The 20,842-nt window shown below is 36.8% G+C and overlaps 1 protein-coding gene across 3 annotated transcripts in view; it reads left to right on the top strand.

The window, feature by feature from the left end:
* Apool (apolipoprotein O-like) overlaps positions 1-20,842 on the top strand; it is a 61,404-nt gene that overhangs the window by 31,932 nt on the left and 8,630 nt on the right. For all 3 annotated transcript variants that reach the window (NM_026565.3, NM_001313734.1, NM_001313733.1), the window contains 4 exons: positions 2,955-3,074; positions 6,518-6,572; positions 8,017-8,115; positions 10,878-10,969. In NM_026565.3, the coding sequence (NP_080841.1) occupies positions 2,955-3,074; positions 6,518-6,572; positions 8,017-8,115; positions 10,878-10,969 (366 nt within the window). The remainder of the gene's footprint in view (positions 1-2,954; positions 3,075-6,517; positions 6,573-8,016; positions 8,116-10,877; positions 10,970-20,842) is intronic.

Raw genomic sequence — 20,842 nt, forward strand, 5'->3', positions numbered from 1 at the left:
TCCTGGAACTGACTCTGTTGACCATGCTGGACTCGAACTCAGAAATCTGCCTGTTTCTGCCTCCCAAGTGCTGGGATTAAAAGCGTGCACCACCACTGCCCGGCTCGGTTATTTTCATAATTTTAATATTTCTATTTATTTCTATTAAATATTGGTTAGAGTGTGTTTGGTTTTTGAAAGGTATAAGTAACAGTAATATAAAACCATTATGGAAAACCATGTGCCTGCCACTCAGTTTAGAGGAAAGTCTTTTGTATTTTTATTTATTTTTTTATTTTTTTTGGTTTTTTGAGACAGGGTTTCTCTGTGTAGCCCTGGCTATCCTGGAACTCACTCTGTAGACCAGGCTGGCCTTGAACTCAAAAATCCGCCTGCCTCTGCCTTAATCCCAAGTGCTGAGATTAAAGGCGTGCACCACCACTGCTGGGCACCCTTTTGATACTTATTCTTGAATTTTATTTCATGGAAATATGGATGTTTTGCCTGTATGTATGTATGTGCACCAGATGTGAGCCTTTTGCCCACAGAGGCCAGAGAAGTGTTGGATCCTTCCTGGAACTAGAATTACAGGCAGTTGTGAGCTACCATGTAGCTGTTGGGAATTGAACTTGGGTGCCCTGGAAGAGCTCTTAACTGCTGAGCCATTTCTCCAGCTCCATAATTTACTTAAAAAACAAAACAAAACAAAGCAAAACAAAACAAAACAAATCAACAGGCTAGTCAACTAACCTGGATCCCTGAGAGCTCCCAGGCTGATCCTAGGCTCCTGGCACATTCGTAGCAGAGAGCTGCCACTTCTGGCCTGTGGGAGAGGATGTGCCTAATCCTGCAGAGATTTGATGACCCAGGGTAGGGGAATACTGGGGATGGGGTGGGTAGTGCTGTCTTCTCAGAGGTGAAGGTGAGAGTGGAGGAAATCTGCAAGGGGGGGATCAGGAGGGGGCCAACATTTAGGATGAAACTAATTAACTAATTAAAAAACAAAACAAGAGGGTCGAGTGACAGGCCCAAAGTGGGATCCAGCTCAAGGGGAGGTCCCAAGGCCTGACACTACTACTAAGACTATGGTGTGCTCACAAAAACGGACCTATTATTGCCCTCCAAAAGAGCTAACAAGCAGCTGAAAGAGTCAGATACAGATATTTGCACCCAACCAATGAACAGAAGAAGCTGACCCGCCAATTGTTGAATTAGGGAAGGCTGAAAGAACCTGAGGAGAAAGGCAATCCTATAGGAGGACCGGAAGTCTCAATTAATCTGGTCCCCGAGATCTCTCAGACACTGGACCACCAACCAGGCAGCATACACCAGCTGATGTGAGGCCCCCAACACACATAGAGCAGAGGACTGTGGGGTCTGGGTTCATTCAGAGATGATGCACCTAACCCTCAAGAGACTGGAGGCCCCAGGGAGTTTATAGAGGGTAGGTGGCATGTGATGACAGAGGCATGGGGAGGAGGAATGGGATGTGGAACAGTCAGAGAGTGGTTGGGGGGATTAAAATATGGATTGTAAAAAAATAAAAACAAAAAAAAAACGTTTTGATATCTATCTGTGTTGGTTAAGCAACTTTGGCATTTATACACATTTGAATTGCATATTTATGGGGCATACCTGTATGTAATTTTGTATATCTTAGCCTTTTGGCTTAGTAGTAGTTTTTTGAAATTCATCCTGAATTTTGTGTGTGAGTATAATTGTTTTTTTTTTATTTTTTATTTTATTGAAGCAAGGTCTCACTATGTAGTTCCAGCTAGCTTGGAACTCACTGTGTAGATTACATTGGCTTCAGACTAGTGGAGGTCTGCCTGCCTCTGCATCCTGAGTGGTGGGCTTAAAGGTATATAATATACTATCATTTCCAGCAATGTGATTATAATTTTTTGTATTTAGCACTAATTTGTAATATTTTGTTGCATGAATATAACCTAGTTTAATTGTCTCCTCTTCCCTTGATTGATATTTGAATTGTTTACAGATTTTTACAATTAAATTTTTCATAGGAAAGGGCTGGTGAGATGGCGTAGCAGCTAAATGTCTATACTGGCTAGTTTTTGTGTCAACTTGATACAAGCTAGAGTTATTTGAAACGGGGACCTCAATTGAAAAAACAATGTCTTCATAAGATCAGGCTGTAAGGCATTTTCTTAATTAGCAATTTATGGGGGCTGGACTAGCCCATTGTGGGTGGTGACATCCCTCTGGGCTGGTGGTCCTAGGTTCTGCAAGAAAGCAGATTGAGTAAAGCATGAGGTGCAAGCCAGTAAGCAGTAGCTTTCCATGGCCTATGTATCAGCTCCTGCCTCCAGGTTCCTGCCCTGGTTGATTTCCTGTTCTGACTTTCTTTAGTGATAGACTAAAGTCTGGAAGCTTAAGCCAAATAAATCCTTTCCTCACTTGCTTTTGGTTATGGTGTTGCATCATAGCAATAGAAATGCTAAGATAAGGTCCTTACCACCAACGCAGTGACAAGCCACTGGAAGCCATATGGTGAATAGAGAAAACCAACCTCTACAAGTTGTCCTCTGACCTCCACATGCATACCACAGCATATATGTGCATAATTGTGCATGTACACACACAATTAAGTAAACAAGATTTAATTAAAATTTCTAGGATTAAAGCTAATGTGTACAGATCCACATCTGCAATCAGGAAGAAGAGATCATGAGTTTGAGGCCATTTTTGTATCTTGAGCTATAGTAGTTCAGACTATATAGTGAAGCCATGTCATATAAACAAAATGCAAAACAACCCACTTGGTCATACTATATGTGATGTCACTTGATTCTATCCTCCTAAAAGTTTCTATGTTTAGTTTATCATATATCTGTAGTTTAGATTCTATAAACAGTTATAGCTGTTTTTAGAAGGAAAGTCAGTGATGATTCCTATTTTGACACTGGTGGAAGAGGCAGCCCAGTTTTTTACACAAATTTTTCTTCTATCCCCAGCTCCCCATATATACTGCACCACCCCTCCATTCTAAATATGTTGAAGAACAGCCTGGTAATTTACAAAGGGGCTTTGCATCCATCCGTACTACAACCGTGTATTATATTGGCTGGTGCAAGGTAAGTCTATTTTGATAGTAGTTAAATATCAGGTTTTTTATTAATTGTTTCAGGTATTCATAGATGTGAATTAAAAAAAAAACTTTTATTCTTCTCTTATACATTTCATTCCAACTGCAATTTTCCTTCCTTCTACTTCTCCTAGTCCCTCCTCTTCCTGTATGCCCTCTCCCCCAGATCAACTTCTCTGTTTCCTCCCCAAACAAACAAGCAAACATCAGGCCTCACACGGATAGCCACTGAGCATGCCTAACAGGATACAACTGGGCACAAACCCTCATATTCAGGCCGGACTAGGCAATAAAGTAGGAGGAAAAGGGTCCTAAGAACAGGCCAAAGAATCAGAGATAAACCTAGCTCTCAATGTTAGGAGTCCCATAAGAACACCAAGCTACACAAGCATAACAAAAATGCAGAGAACCTATATCAGACCCATATGGGCTCCCTGATTGCCAGTTCAGTCTCTGGGCTCCTATGAGCCCTGGTTAGTTGATTCTATGGGCCCTGTTCTTGTGCTATTCTTGACCCCTCTGCCTCCTACAGTGCCTGGTCTCTGCATCTGCTCCCCTGGTTGCTGGGTGATGCCCCTATGATGACATTTGGACTAGGCCTTGATTCATAGATGCATTTTTTTTTGAAAAGAGAAGAAGAAACTACTTCAAAATATAGTGGCTTAAGTATTCCCATTATTTTGAAGCTAGGAATGTGATGAGAATTCAAATAGATGATTCTTCTGTTCATGTGATCTTGTCTGAGGCTACTCTGTGGCATTCATCAGGCAAATGAGCTGTTCCCGAGAGGTCAAAACAGCGTAATTTGTAACTTGTCAAGGGTGTCTGGATGACTAGACTGAGCTGAAATTGTTGACTGAGGTGGAAGCTGATAGATAGCACACTGATGTTTTATTAGCAGCACCATATAAATTTAGTTGTGTGTAGTCAAAATCTCCACTGTGAGGATCTTAGTAATAATGCTACCAATGTTTTTCTAATACTGAACTAATAATCAGTTTTCACTCCACCAATAAATGTAGCCTGAAATAAACCTTTGTGTAATTTTAACATTTTATTATTTTTCGATGATTTCATATTTACACCACTACATGAGTATTGTATTGACATTATTTCCACCCCAACCTCTCCCATCCTCCACCTCCTCCTGTGTTCCCATCGTTGCCTCTCAAATTTCATGACCCCTTATTTATTATTGATAAACACACAGACACACACACACACAGACACACACAGACACACACACACCACTGAGTCCATTTAGTGTTGTTCATATGTATATGCGTTCAGGATTGACTACTTGGTATTGACTAGCCTAGCAGGGGGCTTGTTTCTACAGCTCACTGATTCCCTTTCTCTTATAAACCATTGATTAATTGCCTGTGGCTCTTTATCTAGGATTGGGCTTTGTGAGATTTTTTTCATCCTAGTTGGAATGCCACCTGGTGGTATCATTGTGAAGGTCTTGTTTAGGTGACCATGTTGTTAAGATTTAGAGATGCAGATTCTCTGTCATATATAATTCTAATGTATTCATTTAAAAAAGAAATTGGTGAGGCTGGTGAGGTGGCTCAGTGAAATGCTTGAAACTCGAGCCTGGTGTCCCAAGTTTTATCCCTAGAACCCATGTCCCAATAAATTTATTAAAAGATAGCATCCTTAGGTGAAATGTCTAATCAGTGAGCTCTGATCAAGCCATGTGATATTTCAAACATGAGATGTGGAGTTATTTTTGAAAGTTTGTGTTTGTCATACACTTTCAGGGTACAGGTTGTGCTAGTCACCCTTAATGTGATCTCTGTGGGAAATATCTTAATTATGGTCTGAGTCATGCCCCTCCGGCTACATGACAAGAGCTAGATGATTCAGACTTAGGTCTCTTGAGACCTCATTTTCTATAGTGTACTCAGATGTGTCTTCAGTGAGGTCATTGTTCCTGAGAGATCTTGAAATTGCTATTGTAACTATCACCCAATTTAAGACTGAAAGAACATTTTATTCTGTTAATATGCTGAAGCAAATAGGTTGATGAAGGGCACTTTCAAATGCATTTCATCTTCAATGTAAACAACTTTTCTTCTCTAATTTCCTCCCAAATACGCAAGCAATCTATTTCTCAAAAAAAAAAAAAAGCCTGATTTAAATGACTTCTTTGTGAAAAGTAGTTTCATGGAGTGCGAATTCAATACAAGCTGTTAGCCTACGCTTTGCTTTCCTGATTGAAATTGATGTTGCAGTGCCCCCAAGTGGTAAAAACACATTTTAAAATACAGCTAAGGAAAATTTGCCCAATGACCAGTTAGTTTTCTTCCTTAATGATTAAATGATTCAAACAACTCAGTTGCAGGTGATGTCTTCTAAGACAAATTTCCCCCAAGAGAAATGTCCCAGTGGCACTTTGTTTTATGCCAGTGTGTAGAGCTTTAAGCCATGGGAAACATCTGCTCACGCTTAAACTGAGACATATCAATAATTTACTTTCATTCCCATCTAATATAGTTGTTTCTGTTTTTCTGCATTGAAAGTATCTGTTACTTTGTTTCCATCCCATGGTTTCATACATAAGGAAGTCATATGTTTAGATTGTGTTTTCTAGCTTGTACAATAGAATTCAGCATGGGATAATCAGCAAGATTCTGAGAAAAATTACTCATATTTCCTCTAATAAAAGTGAGATATGCATATGTGAGTATACTCTATGATAGTTATTAAAGTGAAGTTTTTAATTTTCAAAAAAAAAAGTGAGATAACATCCACCACTCAATTCATTTAATAGTATCTTGGCACCGAAGTATGTTAGAAATAGGTAAACAGAAAAAAAAAATCCATTGCTTTAGAGCTTTAATCCCTTCGGTGGGTTAATATAATCTTGATTTATGGAAAATTTATGTTACTATTTAAAAATAAATGGCTCATTTATTTTTTCTCATTCTAATTGCACCCTGAGATAAAGGGAAGAGATAAAGCGCTTTTCATTAGGCTTTCCTGGTTTTGTTTTTTCTCTACAAATCATTACACCGTTGCTATTGCATTCTTATTAGTCAGATGGTTTTGTGTGTGTGCTGAGATATACCTCCCGTCATGATTTATTGACGATCCGTTTCCTTTTTTTCTAGGTTATTATAAAGTAAGATGATAAATCTTTATAAAATTTTCAGTATCTTTTCTGTAAAATCACTGATTATTTTAAAGGTATTACATTACTCACTTCTATGAGGAAAATAATACAGAATAATTGCTATGTTAAGTGAAATGGAAAACAAGAGATGAAGGAACAATATAGTAAGCAAGTATACTCCTAGGAAATAAACAGAAAAATCTGGATTTTGATTTTAATGTAATACTAAATCAACAGCTAAATGTAATCTCAGAGCTGTACTGATTAACCCCTCAAAAATTCACATCTTTTTTGTATACCCCCTTTTTGCATAGAGCATTTATCTCTTTATGAAGAATGGGGTTATGGATACAGTACAGTTTGGAAAAGGTAGGTGAGTAATCCGTCTATAATTAGAAATATATTATGTTTTTAAGTTGTCTTGTTTAAAATGTAATAATATAAACATAGTATACTACCCATTATTATGGTTATACTGATGTAGAAGATAAATTCTCTACTTTACTTTTAATAATAACAAAAAATATTATGTACTGTTTCTTTCTCAATTTATTATCTGTTAAGGCTTTGTCACATTGCTGAGTGTTGCTATTATAAATACAGATTTCTCTCTCATAGATTAGGACCTAAAGTTTAGAAAGTTTAACTAGGTTCCCAAGGTCACTAAGAGACAATGCCCGGATTCAAACTCAAACCATTTTTAACTGAAAGTCCACATTGTATATTTAAAAAGTGTAAGGTGAAGATATATCCCCTCTTTTGCTAATTGGTTTAAATAAGTGTTATTATCTGTTAAAATACATTATGCTTTTCTATCAATTGCTGGGAAATGACATAGAATCACACATCCTGAACTGTCTCAGCTAATGTTGGAAAGTAATTGCACTTTAGTTTCTTAATGGTATTTGGCAGCAGACATAGCTTCCTGATATTTCTTGCCTATAGCAGTTGGTAAAATAAACATGTATGGAAAACAAAGAAAAATAAGCTAAAATTTTAGGTATCTTCATAAGCTTAATGCAGTTTATTTGAAATGTCAGTATTTAATATACATTAAGATTTAACATATTTACTAATATTTTTGTAGCTTAGTTGAACCTGGAACTCTTATTTCTGTCTTTATCTCCCTGTCTTATTACCCAAGTTCTGGGTTAGCATATGCAACAATATACCCAGCTATCCCTCATCAATTTTGAGAACCATAATTATGTATGTGATTTTCATCAATAACTGTGATAGAAAGTATATTTTTAGAGCTGGAAACAATTTAAATGTATAAAACACTGAAGCATCTGTACTTTTGATTATGGTTTATATGTTTTTGACTATTTTCACCTCTTATTTTGATCTTTGATTTTAACCAATGCCTAATGTGAGGTTTAGGGGAGACAGTGACAAGAAATGTCAAATTTCAAAATTCCTTTATAAACAGGTTACAGCAGAAGCCTGTTTATTTTAGGCATGTAAAACATACACAAGTATGACTTTATTTTATAGTAATCATATTTAAGGTGTACTATCTAGCACCATAGCTCTTTTAACAATAATAATAACTAGCAATAATAGTTTATATCATAAAGAATGTAAGTATTAAATGATCTATGGAAGGTAAATTTGATTTTGTAGTTAGTATTATAACAAAAGTTTTAAGTTGCTGTCTATATCATTTTTTTGTATAATTTATTTGACAAGTATTTAAGCTACCACTATTATCATATTGTTTGCTATTAATATTCTAATCACTAGCTTGTATTACACTGTATAGAATGTCCAATTGGAGTCATTCGTATTCATTCTTAACTGGTCTCTTCAGATGCATATGTCTATCTGAAGAATCCTCCGCAAGATTTTCTCCCCAAAATGGGAGTGATTACAGCTTCGGGACTGGCAGGTTTGCTTTCAGCAAGAAAAGGTATGCTTTTAAGATATAATCTGTCTTTCAATGCTATTAAACTATATTCTAAATTTTACCTTCATGCCATTTAGTGAATACTATCATCAGATTAAATTAGTGTAAAAGTGTTTTGATTCTTGACTATACTATATTTATATTTAAAGATTATGCTTGACTACACTAATTGTAGTAAAGAATGGAGAACAGCTGAAAATCTTTTATTCTGTTAGTAAAAATGTGAAATGATATAAGAATTCTGAAAAAGAGTTTGACGAATTCTCATAAAGTTAACTATACACATATCAAGCAACTTAGGAATGACATTCCAAAGTATTTACTTAACCTAGATGTGCTGACTAGTCTTGTGTTACTTGACAAAAGCTAGAGTTATCTGAAAGGAGAGAACTGCAGTTGAGAAAATGCCTCCATTTAAGATCCAACTATAAGGCATTTTCTTAACTAGTGATTGATAGATTTAGGCACAGCACATTATAGATGGTGCCATCCCCTGTGCTGGTGACCCAGGGTTCTGTAAGAAAGCAGGCTAAACAAACCATGGAGAACAAGAATAAGCAGCACTCCCCAATGGCATCACCTCCTGCTTCCAGGTCCCTGCCCTGTTTGAGGTCCTGCCCCAACTTCCTTCCGTGATGAATAGTGATTTGGAAGTGTAAGCCAAATAAACCTTTTCCTCTCCAACTTGCTTTTTTGGTCCTGGTGTTTTGTTGCAGCAATAGAAACCCTAAGCATCTAGAGAAATGAAACACCCATACACAAAGGTTTATAGCAATTGTAATTAATCATAAAAGGCTGGAAATAGTTTAAGTATTTCTCCAAGCGCGTAAATGAATAAAGGGACCAGTGGCATAGCTCCACAAAGGAACACTATTCAGTGTTGTGTCATAATATTTTGAGGTATTGGCACATGTAACACTGGTTGTGAAATTCATACTACTAAAAGAATCTTGAGAATTGTATGTTAGTATAAAGGTATACACTAATCACTCAAAACTGTTTTCCTTAATCGTGCTGCTCTAACACTGTAATCGATGCTAAGGATTTGAAGAAGACCTGCTATATCTCAGATAAAATCTGGTTAACTTTTGGTTTTCACCTGACCAAAGTAGTTGAAATCAACATTCATCAGATAGGAATGGAGTTTTCAGAATGATTTTTTTACATATAATTAAAAGAAAGGGTGAACTTTTTTTCCAATAGTTCATCAACGAAAAATGCCATATGTCACCATAATTCAGGGAATTTTTGGAGTTAAGATATTCTAATCCTGACATTAGGATTGTTAAATCAAGAACTAAATAAAGAGCCAGGCAATAATGGTGCACACTGCACACCTTCAAGCACAGGACTCAGGAGACAAAGGCAGGTGTATCTCTGTAAATTTGAGGCCAGCCTGGTCAACAGAGTGAGTTCCGGGATAGCCAGGACTACACAGAGAAAAGAGCCTCAAAACCTAAAAACAAACAAACAAAAAGAACTAAACAAAAATAGTGAGGAGGAAGGAACAAAGCTGAGATTCACTTTTGGATATGCTTTAATTAGCCCAGACGTTCTCCATACCATATAAAGCAGCCTTCTTACCTATCTTCTCCAAGTTCAGTCTAGTGTAGACCCGACTTTAACAGGCTCCTTTGCAAATAATTAAACCAGACAGAAAAAAATACAAAGTTTGTAACATGTCACAAACTGTAGTCACCAGCAAACATTATTGGAAACATATTATTTTTTCACCTTAATATATTGCTATTTCCTTTTTAAACTAGGGATCAACAAGCTGTTTGAAAGAATTAACAGTTCTTACTCCTGTTGGAAGGAAAATATATCTGATTTCTTAGTCTCATTTAAAATCCAGCATACCCAGACAGATATTTAAGATACATATCATTTTGAATCCGTGTTCTTGTGGGTCTAAGCATTAGGTGAGAGTGCTGTGTTTGTTCCCCACTGCTATACAGCATTGTTCTGGCTCTGTGAAAGTGTTTAGGGGGAGTGAATGTGAGGATAAAGCTATGATGACAGGGCTTAATACAGAGCTCTTTATATCCAGGTTAATCAGAGTAATTTCAAGTTGACAGGCTCCTAGTGTGAACCTAGGAAGTTCCTAGTAAGATTCTCAGTGGATTTTTTAAAAAGAGATTTTGCTGTCAAAAAATGATATGAAAACGAGTCTTGGATGCTTAGTCAAGGCACTTTTGAAAATGAATTAATTATGTCAAGCTAATTGCAATTAGTATTACTTCACTATTCTGAATCAGTGACATGAAGGAGTTATGTACCTTCTGAGGTCCTTAGCTGATTGGTTAGTTGGGTCCTTCACCTTTCTAAGTGTTAATCAGAAAGGGCATATAGAAGAGAGTCCATTTCACTTTAACCTGCTTTGACGAACACAGTAGCTGATTAATTCTCTGCTATCATGCTTTGTTAGATATTTGAAAAAATGTAATTATAATTTTAAGTTTCTCAGGTCATGAAAAATAATCAATCTTTTAAAAAAGAAGATAATTATTAATCCCTTTGTGTAGATAATTATTAGTATTAGATTTAGAACATTTTTCTTAAATTGGACATGATGGCTAAGGGACATTAATTGAATTGAGAGCCTTAAGGGCATTTTAGGAACCATCTTGATTGATACTGCTAACTAAAGAGCAATTGAACAGAGGGTGATAACTTAAAGAGGAGTGAAGAAAAAACTACAGTATAAAAACATCCCATCTCTGGTGGCATGCATTTGAAATGAATAATGTCTTTGAATTTCATAGGTTCCAGGTTTAAGAAGATTGCTTATCCACTAGGACTGGCCACATTAGGAGCGACTGTTTGCTACCCAGCTCAGTCAGTAATAATTGCAAAGGTAAGTTCTGTTTACATGAGAATAGTATTTCAGTGTTTGTTTAAATTCCCATTGTGACAATATTTAAATGTCATACAACACCTTAAACATTTGATTTTCAGAGTCATGGAGTTGGAATCAACTCTTGGGTTAGCAGAATTAGCAATTTGACATAGAAAATACCATTCTTAATTTCATGATCATCACAAATAGGATGAATTTGTTTAGCTGTAGTTTAGCAATATAAAAGCAGATTGATGGATCAAGTTTAGTGACAGAACTAGAATTTATGGGGAGAAGAAATACTGCTTCATAGATGAACTATCTAAAATTCATTTTTTTTTGTTTTTGAGTAGCAGAAAATTATACCTGTTGGCAGCTGCTCAGTTCAGAAGATTAACACAGTACAACAAACATCCAAATAATAGATTGCAGAGACTTTTTTTAACATCTTGTTTTGTTGCTGTATTATTATTATTAATTTTCATTTGAGATTTTACCCCTCCCCCGCCCATCTACCCTTTGACTGTTCCACATCTTATACCTCTTTCCCACCCCTCTGTTTCCATTAGGATGCCCCCCCCCCACCAGACTTCTAAACTCCCTGGTTAGGTGCATCATCTCTGATTGAAAACAGACCCAGCAGTCCTCTACTGTATATGTGTTGGGGGCCTCATATCAGCTGGTGTATGCTGCCTGGTTGGTGGTCCAGTGTTTGGGAGATCTCAGGGGTCCAGATTAATTGAGACTGCTCGTCCTCCTACAAGACCGCCCTTCTTAGCTTCTTTCAGCCTTCCCTAATTCAACATGAGTCAGCTGCTTCTGTCCATTAGTCGGGTGCAAATATCTGCATCTGACTCTTTCAGCTGCTTTTTGGGTCTTTCAGAGGGCAGTCATGATAGATCTCTTTTTGTGAGCACTCCATAGCCTCAGTGATAGTGTCAGGCCTTGGGGCCTCCCCTTGAGCTGGATTCCACTTTGTTTCTGTCACTGGGCCTTCTTTTCCTCAGGCTCCTCTCCATTTCCATCCCTGTAATTCTCTCAGACAGAAACAATTATGGGTCAGAGGTGTGACTGTGGGATGGCAACCCCCTCCCTCACTTGATGTCCTTCCTGTCTTCCTGCTGCAGGTGGGCTCTATAAGTTCCCTCTCCCTACTGTCAGGTATTTCATCTAAGGTCCCTCCCTTTGAGTCCTGAGAGTCTCTCACCTCTCATGTCTCTGATGCATTCTGGAGGGTCCCCCAACCTCCTATCTCCTGAGGTTGCCTGTTTCCACCCTTTCTGCTGGCCTTCAGGGCTTCTGTCCTTTTCAGTCACCCAAATCCAGATCTCCCTGACCACTCTCCCTCCCAGGTCCCTCCCTTCCTCCCCACATGTGATTGCTTTCTTCTCCCTCCCAAGTGGGACTGAGACATCCTCACTTGGACATTTTAGCTTGTTGACCTTTTTGAGTTCTGTGAACTGTATCTTGGGTATTCTGTACTTTTTTTTTTTCTAATACCCAGTTATTAGTGAGTATATACCATGCATGTCCTTAAAAAAAATACACACAAAAAGTGAATATTGAAACCACCGGAACCAAAAAAACAACTTCTAGCTCATTATGATTGCTGCAAATTTAAAATTTTCCTAATAATTTGAACAATTTCTGTTGATTTTTGCGGTGATAGTCCCAGAGCCCCAGACACAATTCTAGTCAAGCCATAACTAGATTCTCGGGCCTTGTATTTTTATCACACAGTAAGATTCAGAAGCAGAGATTTGGAGGATGCCAATTTTTCTTCTTTTCTGCCCTTAGTTATCATCATTTAATATTCTCATTCATACTTAAATATTGTTACAAGAAGGACCTTCTTTCTGTACTTGTATTCTCACTACTACATCTCTTTAATTGTTGATGTAGATAAAACTGCTTTATTCAATATTTTGAGAATGTCAAGGATATTATGAACTCTGCAGTTTGTAATGTGTTGAAGCTATAAAAGCTTATAACAGGAAAAGAACATTATTCATTAAATCCAGTTATACTTGAGAAAATTGCTGAATAAAGTGATGAATTTGTTTTAAAAGACTCCTTCCTATGAATTTACATGAGAATTAGCCACTCAAATTAATGTTGATACTGAAAGAAAACTTGAGCTCATTTTACTTAACCTTTATATTGTTCTCATTTCCTGATAAGCAAGCAGTGGCCCAGTGAGGCTTCCCAGGGACTTTGTTATCTAGTCACACTCAGTTTTAGGTGTGCTACTTTTCTGTTCCTGTTCCCACTGGGTGCTGCCATTGATTCTACACTTCCTTTCTACAATAATTTCTTTGTGTGCGTATGTGTGTGTGGGGGGGATTCATTCTTAAATATAAGCATTGCAGAAAAGTTTAGCCTATAAGAAATATAACCACTGAAATATGCTTCCATCCATAAAAAAAATCAGTGTCAAATCTGTTGGAATATTCTTCTAGCTATCTTTACATGATTACATAGAGTTAGAAAATATATGAGTAAATATATAGATAAGAATAATTCTCAGTGGGAGAATATGCTCAAATGGCATAGTATATTCTTTTAAATTAAAAAGTGTTAAATTTAATTTTACTTTAATAAAGGAAAAACTACATTTTTACCTTAACAAAGGAAAATAATTGTTGAACTTTAATATTAAATTCTAAATTTAATCTATAATAAATCACTAAAATATCTAGCATTGAATCCCTTGCTTTTTTGACTCATGTGTATTATATATAATTTTTGTTGGATTAGAATATATATATGTGCCTGGCAGTGGTGGCGCACACCTTTAATCCCAGCACTTGGGAGGCAGAGACAGGCGGATTTCTGAGTTTGAGGCCAGCCTGGTCTACAGAGTGAGTTCCAGGACAGCCAGGACTATACAGAAAAACCCTGTCTTGACCCCCCCTCCCAAAGAATATAGATAGGTAGGTAGGTAGGTAGATAGATAGATAGATAGATAGATAGATAGATAGATAGATAGATAGATAGACAGATAGATAGATACAAATTGGCTTCTTAATATGAGATTTATGATAGGATTCAGAAAGTCTCTGACCCCTACACTATCTAAAATTATATGGAAAAGTGTATATATATAATAAAACCCTGCTTATTTCATATTTCTGCGACTGGTATCTAGCAACTACCTGAAAATTGAAAGCAGTATACATCTAAAATACATATATAATACATACATAATGCCATGCATGTGGAGACTGGAGAACAGCCTTCAGTACCATCCTCAGGAACACCACCCACCTCCTTTGAAGCAGGGTTTCTCATTGCCTTGAAGCTCACCAGTTAGACTACCCAGGCTTGCCAGGGAGTTCCAGGGACTGTCACGTTTCTGCTCCTCCATGACTGGGCTTACAAGTAGACACCATCACACTTGACATTTTCTGTTGGCTCTGGGCATTGAACTAAGGTTCTCCTGCTTGCAAAGCAAGCCCTTTACTAGCTGAACCACTTCCTCTAGCCCCACTCCCTTTTATCTATTTGAAAGAAAGATTGTTAACCGAGTATTCGTTTTTTGTTAAGATTTTTGACATCTCTCTTATAATTACATTTTAATTTTCTATTAAGTTTTTTTTTTCAAATAGGGGCAAGATAATTTAAATCATTAAAAAATAACGTGGTTGCAGAATCCACCTAGATTTTTAATCTTTGTCTCCCAGCTTTTTAACTTGTAATCTCAAAGAAGTTGTATTTTAAATATTCAGCTTCAAAACTTTATAATGTACTTTAACCCAATTTTAGCTCATCTTTTATCATATTTTGTTGTACTTAAGTTGTTTAGTTTCAAATGAAACTGATGTACAATCTTGCACAGAAAAAGCAAACTTAAAACCATGAAACAATTTGCAAAGGACATCATCATATTAAGTGAAGTAAACTAGACTCAGAAAGAGAAATATTGGCCAGGTATTGGTGGTGCACAGTTTTAATCCCAGGACTTGGGAGGCAGAGGAAAGCAGATCTCTTGAGCTCAACGCCAACTTGTCTACAAAGTGAGTTCCAGGATAGCCAGAGCTACACAGAGAAACCATGGCACAAAAACAAACAAACAAACCAAAAGACAAACACAAAAGAAAGACACATATTGAATGTTTTCTCTCATTTCTGGATGCTAATTTGTGTATTGATGCATAAAACCACATATATATATACATATGTATTATGTAAATGGATATATGTGCATACATATGTATGTGTATATATGCGTGTATATATGTATATATATGAGTGTGTGTGTGTGTATATATATATATATATATATATATATATATATATGTGACATGAAAACAGAAGAGAGTCTAAGGGAGAAAGGCTCAAAGTAGGGGTGAAGGAAAGGGAAGGCAATAGGGACAAACATAGTCACAGCACATGATATACTAGGAAGAAATTGTCTTTATGAAACTTATCATGGAAGAAATTTTACAATAAAACGTTGAAAAGATGTATCTTATATTAAAGAGCAACTACTAATGATTGGTATTCAAAATTCTGTGAGTATTTTTTACTATATAAATATTTCATTTTGGCTGGAGAGATGCCGTGGCGGTTAAGAATGCTCTTACAGAGGAGGTCCCAGGTTCAGTATCCACATGGTGGCAGCTCATAGTCATCTGTTACTCTGGTGCTAAAGGAACTGATGTCTTCTTTTTCACAAGAATCAGACATGCACACACTGCATATGAGTATATGTAGGCAAAATATCCAAACACATTAGTAATAATAATTATTAGAATAATCAAGTAATAAAAATAAATTTAAAAATATTTTTTTAATCAGACAAGTCTCTTAAAGGGATGTCAGAGAAGAAATATACAACTATAAGTACATTTTAATAAGGAGAGAACTGACAGATTTCAAAAAACAAAATGATAATACAGAACATAATTTGCAGAATAAAGGAGTACTTAATATGAGGCTATTCTTTTTGTAAATAATTTTCCTTATAGCATTTGATCACTGAGTTTTATAAATACTAACCAAGTAGCCTATCTTTATACACACACACACACACACGTATATATAAACTTAAAGCTTTATAGAGCTAACTGAGCCTCACCAATTCTGTTATTAGTACAGTCAGACTAGCACATCTGTTAGTGCTCATGCTGTACACTAGACTCCCATAATTGCCTCATCTTATCGTTTAATGTTCATTTCCTTTGACCAGTATTTCCTTTATTTCTTCTAGCATCTTAAAATCCCTTCTCTTTTCTCTTTTATAGTAGTTTATACTTAAAGTAAATCAATGTCTTCATGTTACCATTATAAAAGTATTCATAATATCCCAAATTGGAAAAAAAAAAACCTCGTGTGCATTAGTAGATGACTTTAAAGAAATAGTGGTACATATATGCAATGAATGTTATCTAGCTATGAAGTATTTGTTACAACATAGATGAGCCCAGCGGACACTGAGCTAATTGAAATCAGCTTGGTGCACAAAAACAACCTGCTGCCCGATCTCAATTATGTGTGAATGGAATTTGTAAAATCCTTAAATGTTTACAGAGATAACCTGTTTTTAGATGAAAGATTTTTGGCTGGTGGCAGGCATTCCAAAATCTAGACTTTTAATTATTTCAGAAGTCTTAGATGTAGGTAGAATGTGCAGTTCATTCAACACCCCCCCTTTGTTGTTTGTGGTTTTGTTTGTTTTTGTCCACCTACCATGTATTGGTCACTATTTTAAGCTACAGTACAGATAATAAAATAGTTCAAAAGATAAAAGAAAATGCCCTCAAATTCTGTTAAATACATATCATATACAGGTGACTAATAGTTGCTCTATGATAATGGTTGTACCTTACATTAGTATGCAAAGGAAAATTTAAAAAATGTGGTGGGATACTAAAGAGCTTTACCAGGTACCAAGTATAAATAAATTCTAGCTGGAATAAAGATCTACTCATAAAATGAAATGCTATTTAAAACATAAGAGGAAAAAGAGAGGTATGTTTTAATTATTTTGAAATAAATTAGATCTTAAGTGAACCACAATCTTGAACCCATTCGAGGGAAAATGATGTATTTGACTATATAAAGATGGCCATGACAATGAATGGAACTCTGCAACTGACCAGGGTGTGGAGGTAGGAGGCATCTCCAGGATGAGACAGAGACCTGGGATAAGGAAGGTACCCAAGAATCAATGGGGGTAACTTTAGCTGTTACAGCATTGGGGATATGGAACCTGAAGAGGCCACCTCCTGTAGCCAGGCAGGAACTCCAGTGGAGCGATAGGGACACTATCCTACCCATAAAACTTTCAACCCCAAATTTACCCTGTCTACAAGAAATGCAGGCAGAGTGGATGGAGCAGAGGCTGAGGGAATGGCCAACCGATAACCGGCCCAACTTGAGACCCATGGGCAAACACCAATTTAACACTATTAATGGTACTCTGTTATGCTTTCGGACAGAAGCATGTTGTCCTCCGAAAGGTTCCACCCAGCAGCTGACTCAGACAGATACAGACACCCACAGCCAAACAGTGGCTGGAGCTTGGGGACTCTTATTGAAAAGTAGGGGGAAGGTTTTCAGGCACAGAAGGGGATAGGAATGCCACAGGAAAACCAATACAGTCAACTAACCTAGACCCTTGGGGCTCTCAGAGACTGAACTACCAAGCAAAGAACATACATGGGCTAGCCTTAGGCCTCCATGCATATATGTAACAGATGTGCAGCTTGGTCTTCATGAGTGTCCTGAACAACTAACTGGAGAGGGTGCTACTCCAAAAGCTTTTGTCTGCCCATGGGATATGTTCTTCCAGGTGGGCTACCTTGTCTGGCCTCAGTGGGAGAATATGTTCCTAGCCCTGAAGAGACTTGAGGTGCCAAGGTAGGGTATACCCAGGAGGGCCCCACCAACTCAGAGAGGAGAATGGGAAGGGGTGGGAGGAAGGATTTTGGAAGGGGATGACCAGGAGGGGACCAGTGAGCAGGATATAAAGTGAATAAGTAAAAAAATAAAATAAAAATAAAAACAATACTATACAAAGGTTAATAGATACATGAAAAAACTTAGGAAACTATAATATATACAACAAAAGTTAACATCCTTAATGTATTAAGAACTTACAATTAAATAATAGAGATGAGTACTAGTCAGAAAAGTAGAGAAGGTATACAGAGAGGCAGTACACAGAATAAGATGTATAAATGAACTAACAAAAGATACTATATGTTTTTATCAGCAATTATATAAGTGTCAATTTAATAGACCATTTATATTTTAATATTGGGGAATTTGTGGGGTTTTTTAGTGTTAAGGATCAAACTCAGTGCCTCATATAACTTAGATAAGCACTCATTCAACTGAGCATACATGTCTATAGATGCGCTAATTATACCTTAAGTTTCACATTTTATTTTCAAGAGCCAATAATTAATTCAGCAAATTAAAGTTTTTCAGGGAAGTAGTCATTTTTTTGCCTTTCAGTTTCATAAAGACTTTACATAGGAATCATGATTCTTCTATTGGTAGAAAGGGTAGGAAAACAGAAGTATGCTTTTGGTGGAAGTGTAAATTGCTGAAGTACATTGCTAGCTTTTTGAAGAGCAGTATGATAATATTTTTAAAATCAAAATTAGTATGATGATTAATCTAGATATTTCACTTCTAGGAATGTATTCTGAGAAAACACTGCAACTGTGCATAATTTCAGTTGTATGTATAAGAAATAGGATGTTAATTTTATCATTGTTTATACCTACTTCCATGCTCTATGATTTCTTTGTTTTTCTATACTGGGGAGTGAGTGTAGGGCCCCATGTTGTATAACTTTTAAATTTATTTATTCACTTTACAACACAATATCAGCCTTTCCTGTCCTCCCAGTATCCCCTCATGTAAGTCTTCCCCCCATTTCAAGGGAATGCACCCCTCTGGATGTTACCCCCCCCTACACTAACACTACCCCCTTACCCACCCCTCATTCCCACCATTCCCTAGTCCCCCCACCCCCACCCCCACACATATCAAGTTGCTGTGAGACTAGGCACATCTTCTCCCACTGACAAGGTTTGGCCTCATTTAGGGGAACAGGATCCACAAGTAGGCAGGCAGCAGGTTCCAGGACAGCCCTTGCTCCAGTTGTTAGTAGACCTGCATGAAGATCAGGCTGCTCATCTTCTACATATGTGTAGGGGGCCTAGGTCAATCTAGCCCATGTATGCTCTTTGGTTGGTGGTTCAGTCTCTGGGAGCCCCCAAGGGTCCAGGTTACTTGACTTTGTTGGTCTTCCTGTGGAGTTCCTATTCCCTCCAGGTCTCTCAATCCTTGTCTCAACTCTTCTGTAAGACTACCTGAGCTCCATCTAATGTTTGGGTGTGAGTCTCTGCATCTGTTTCCAATGGCTGCTGAGTGGAGCCTCTCAGAGGACAGTTATGCTAGGTTCCTGTCTCACTCGGGATGATACCTGCTTCCATGCTGTATTCTTCCTTCCTTCCTTCCTTCCTTCCTTCCTTCCTTCCTTCCTTTCTTTCTTTCTTTCTTTCTTTCTTTCTTTCTTTCTTTCTTTCTTTCTTTCTTTCTTTTTCTGTACTGGGCAGTGACTGTAGGTCCCCATGTTGTATTATTTTTTAACTGTAGGTATATAATAATATCAAAAAACTTAGGTTGAAGAACAAAATATTGCTTAAAAACAAGTTTGTCAAAAGTTTAATCTTGTAAATTCCTTAATAAGTCTTAATCGTTGTATACAGTAACCATGAGGAAGGATGGAGAAAGAATAAGAAGGAAGCAGAAGTTATTCAAAGGGAAAGTACTGTTAGTAGAACTTAACCCAGACTGACATGGAACTCAGGAAATCCTAGGTGGGATATCACAGACATATGCTATCACTCCTAGTATTATCTTTCTACCCAAAACAAATGTTATTCTCTTGAGAAATTAATTGATGTCTTTGTTTCTCAGTGAATGAAGAAAGATCCACAAAGTTTTGAGCAAAAATACTCAATAGCATCTTAAAAATCTCGTTTTTCTCAGTGATCTAGTTACTCAAAATATTTCTCCTTAGATTTTTGTTGGTGTAAATTTCACTTAGTATGAAGTCTTCTAATACAAATCAGTAATGGCTCGATACAGAGTGACAAATTTTGAGTGATGTCACTTATGTTGAGTGAGGTTAAAACCCAGAGAAGCAAATTGCAGAATAGAGATTGGTGGGCGCTTGCGAGGGAATGAAATGGGGAGGGGAGCTGTTTGTATATGCTGAAAGATATAGGACAAATGTTAGGAGACAAAAAGTTCATGAGGTCTATCTATAGCAAGGCACTCATAGTGGATATGCTAAGTACTATGCTCAGTATCTGAAATTTGAGAGCAAGTAGCTCTTAAGTGTTTTCATCCTGGGCATATGGCAGGAAGGAAACTACACGCGTTCATATCTGTGCTCGTAAGCTTGACTACAGGAATTAATACAAAAATTATACTTATGCTAAAGCCTTGTGCTGTTCACCTTAAACAGATAAAACTTTTAGTAACAATGCCTCTATAATGCTAAAAAACCGAATTTGAAAATAATAACATAAGAGCTGAGGCTTGGTTCCCTGGCAGTATGTCATGTCCAAGGCCTGGAGTTCTGTCACTAACTCTATAAAAATTATGTTCAAATGAATAGGTATAATTTCAAATTGATGTTATATTGTGGATGAAATTATATACTTATTAGTTACATACATGGAGCTAGTCATATATATTTTTTTCATGTAATATTTTGAAAATACTGTTTTATCTTATGTGAACTAGACATTTATATTTCTGTTGTTGATTGTGACTTGGGAGTTTCTGTTGTTGATTGTGACTTGGGAGTTCATATAAAATACTTTATCTGAACTTAAAAGGTTTTATTTTAGCTTTTAAAAA

This window comes from Mus musculus, chromosome X, assembly GCF_000001635.26.
Source record: "Mus musculus strain C57BL/6J chromosome X, GRCm38.p6 C57BL/6J".
Taxonomy (NCBI): Eukaryota; Metazoa; Chordata; class Mammalia; order Rodentia; family Muridae; genus Mus; species Mus musculus.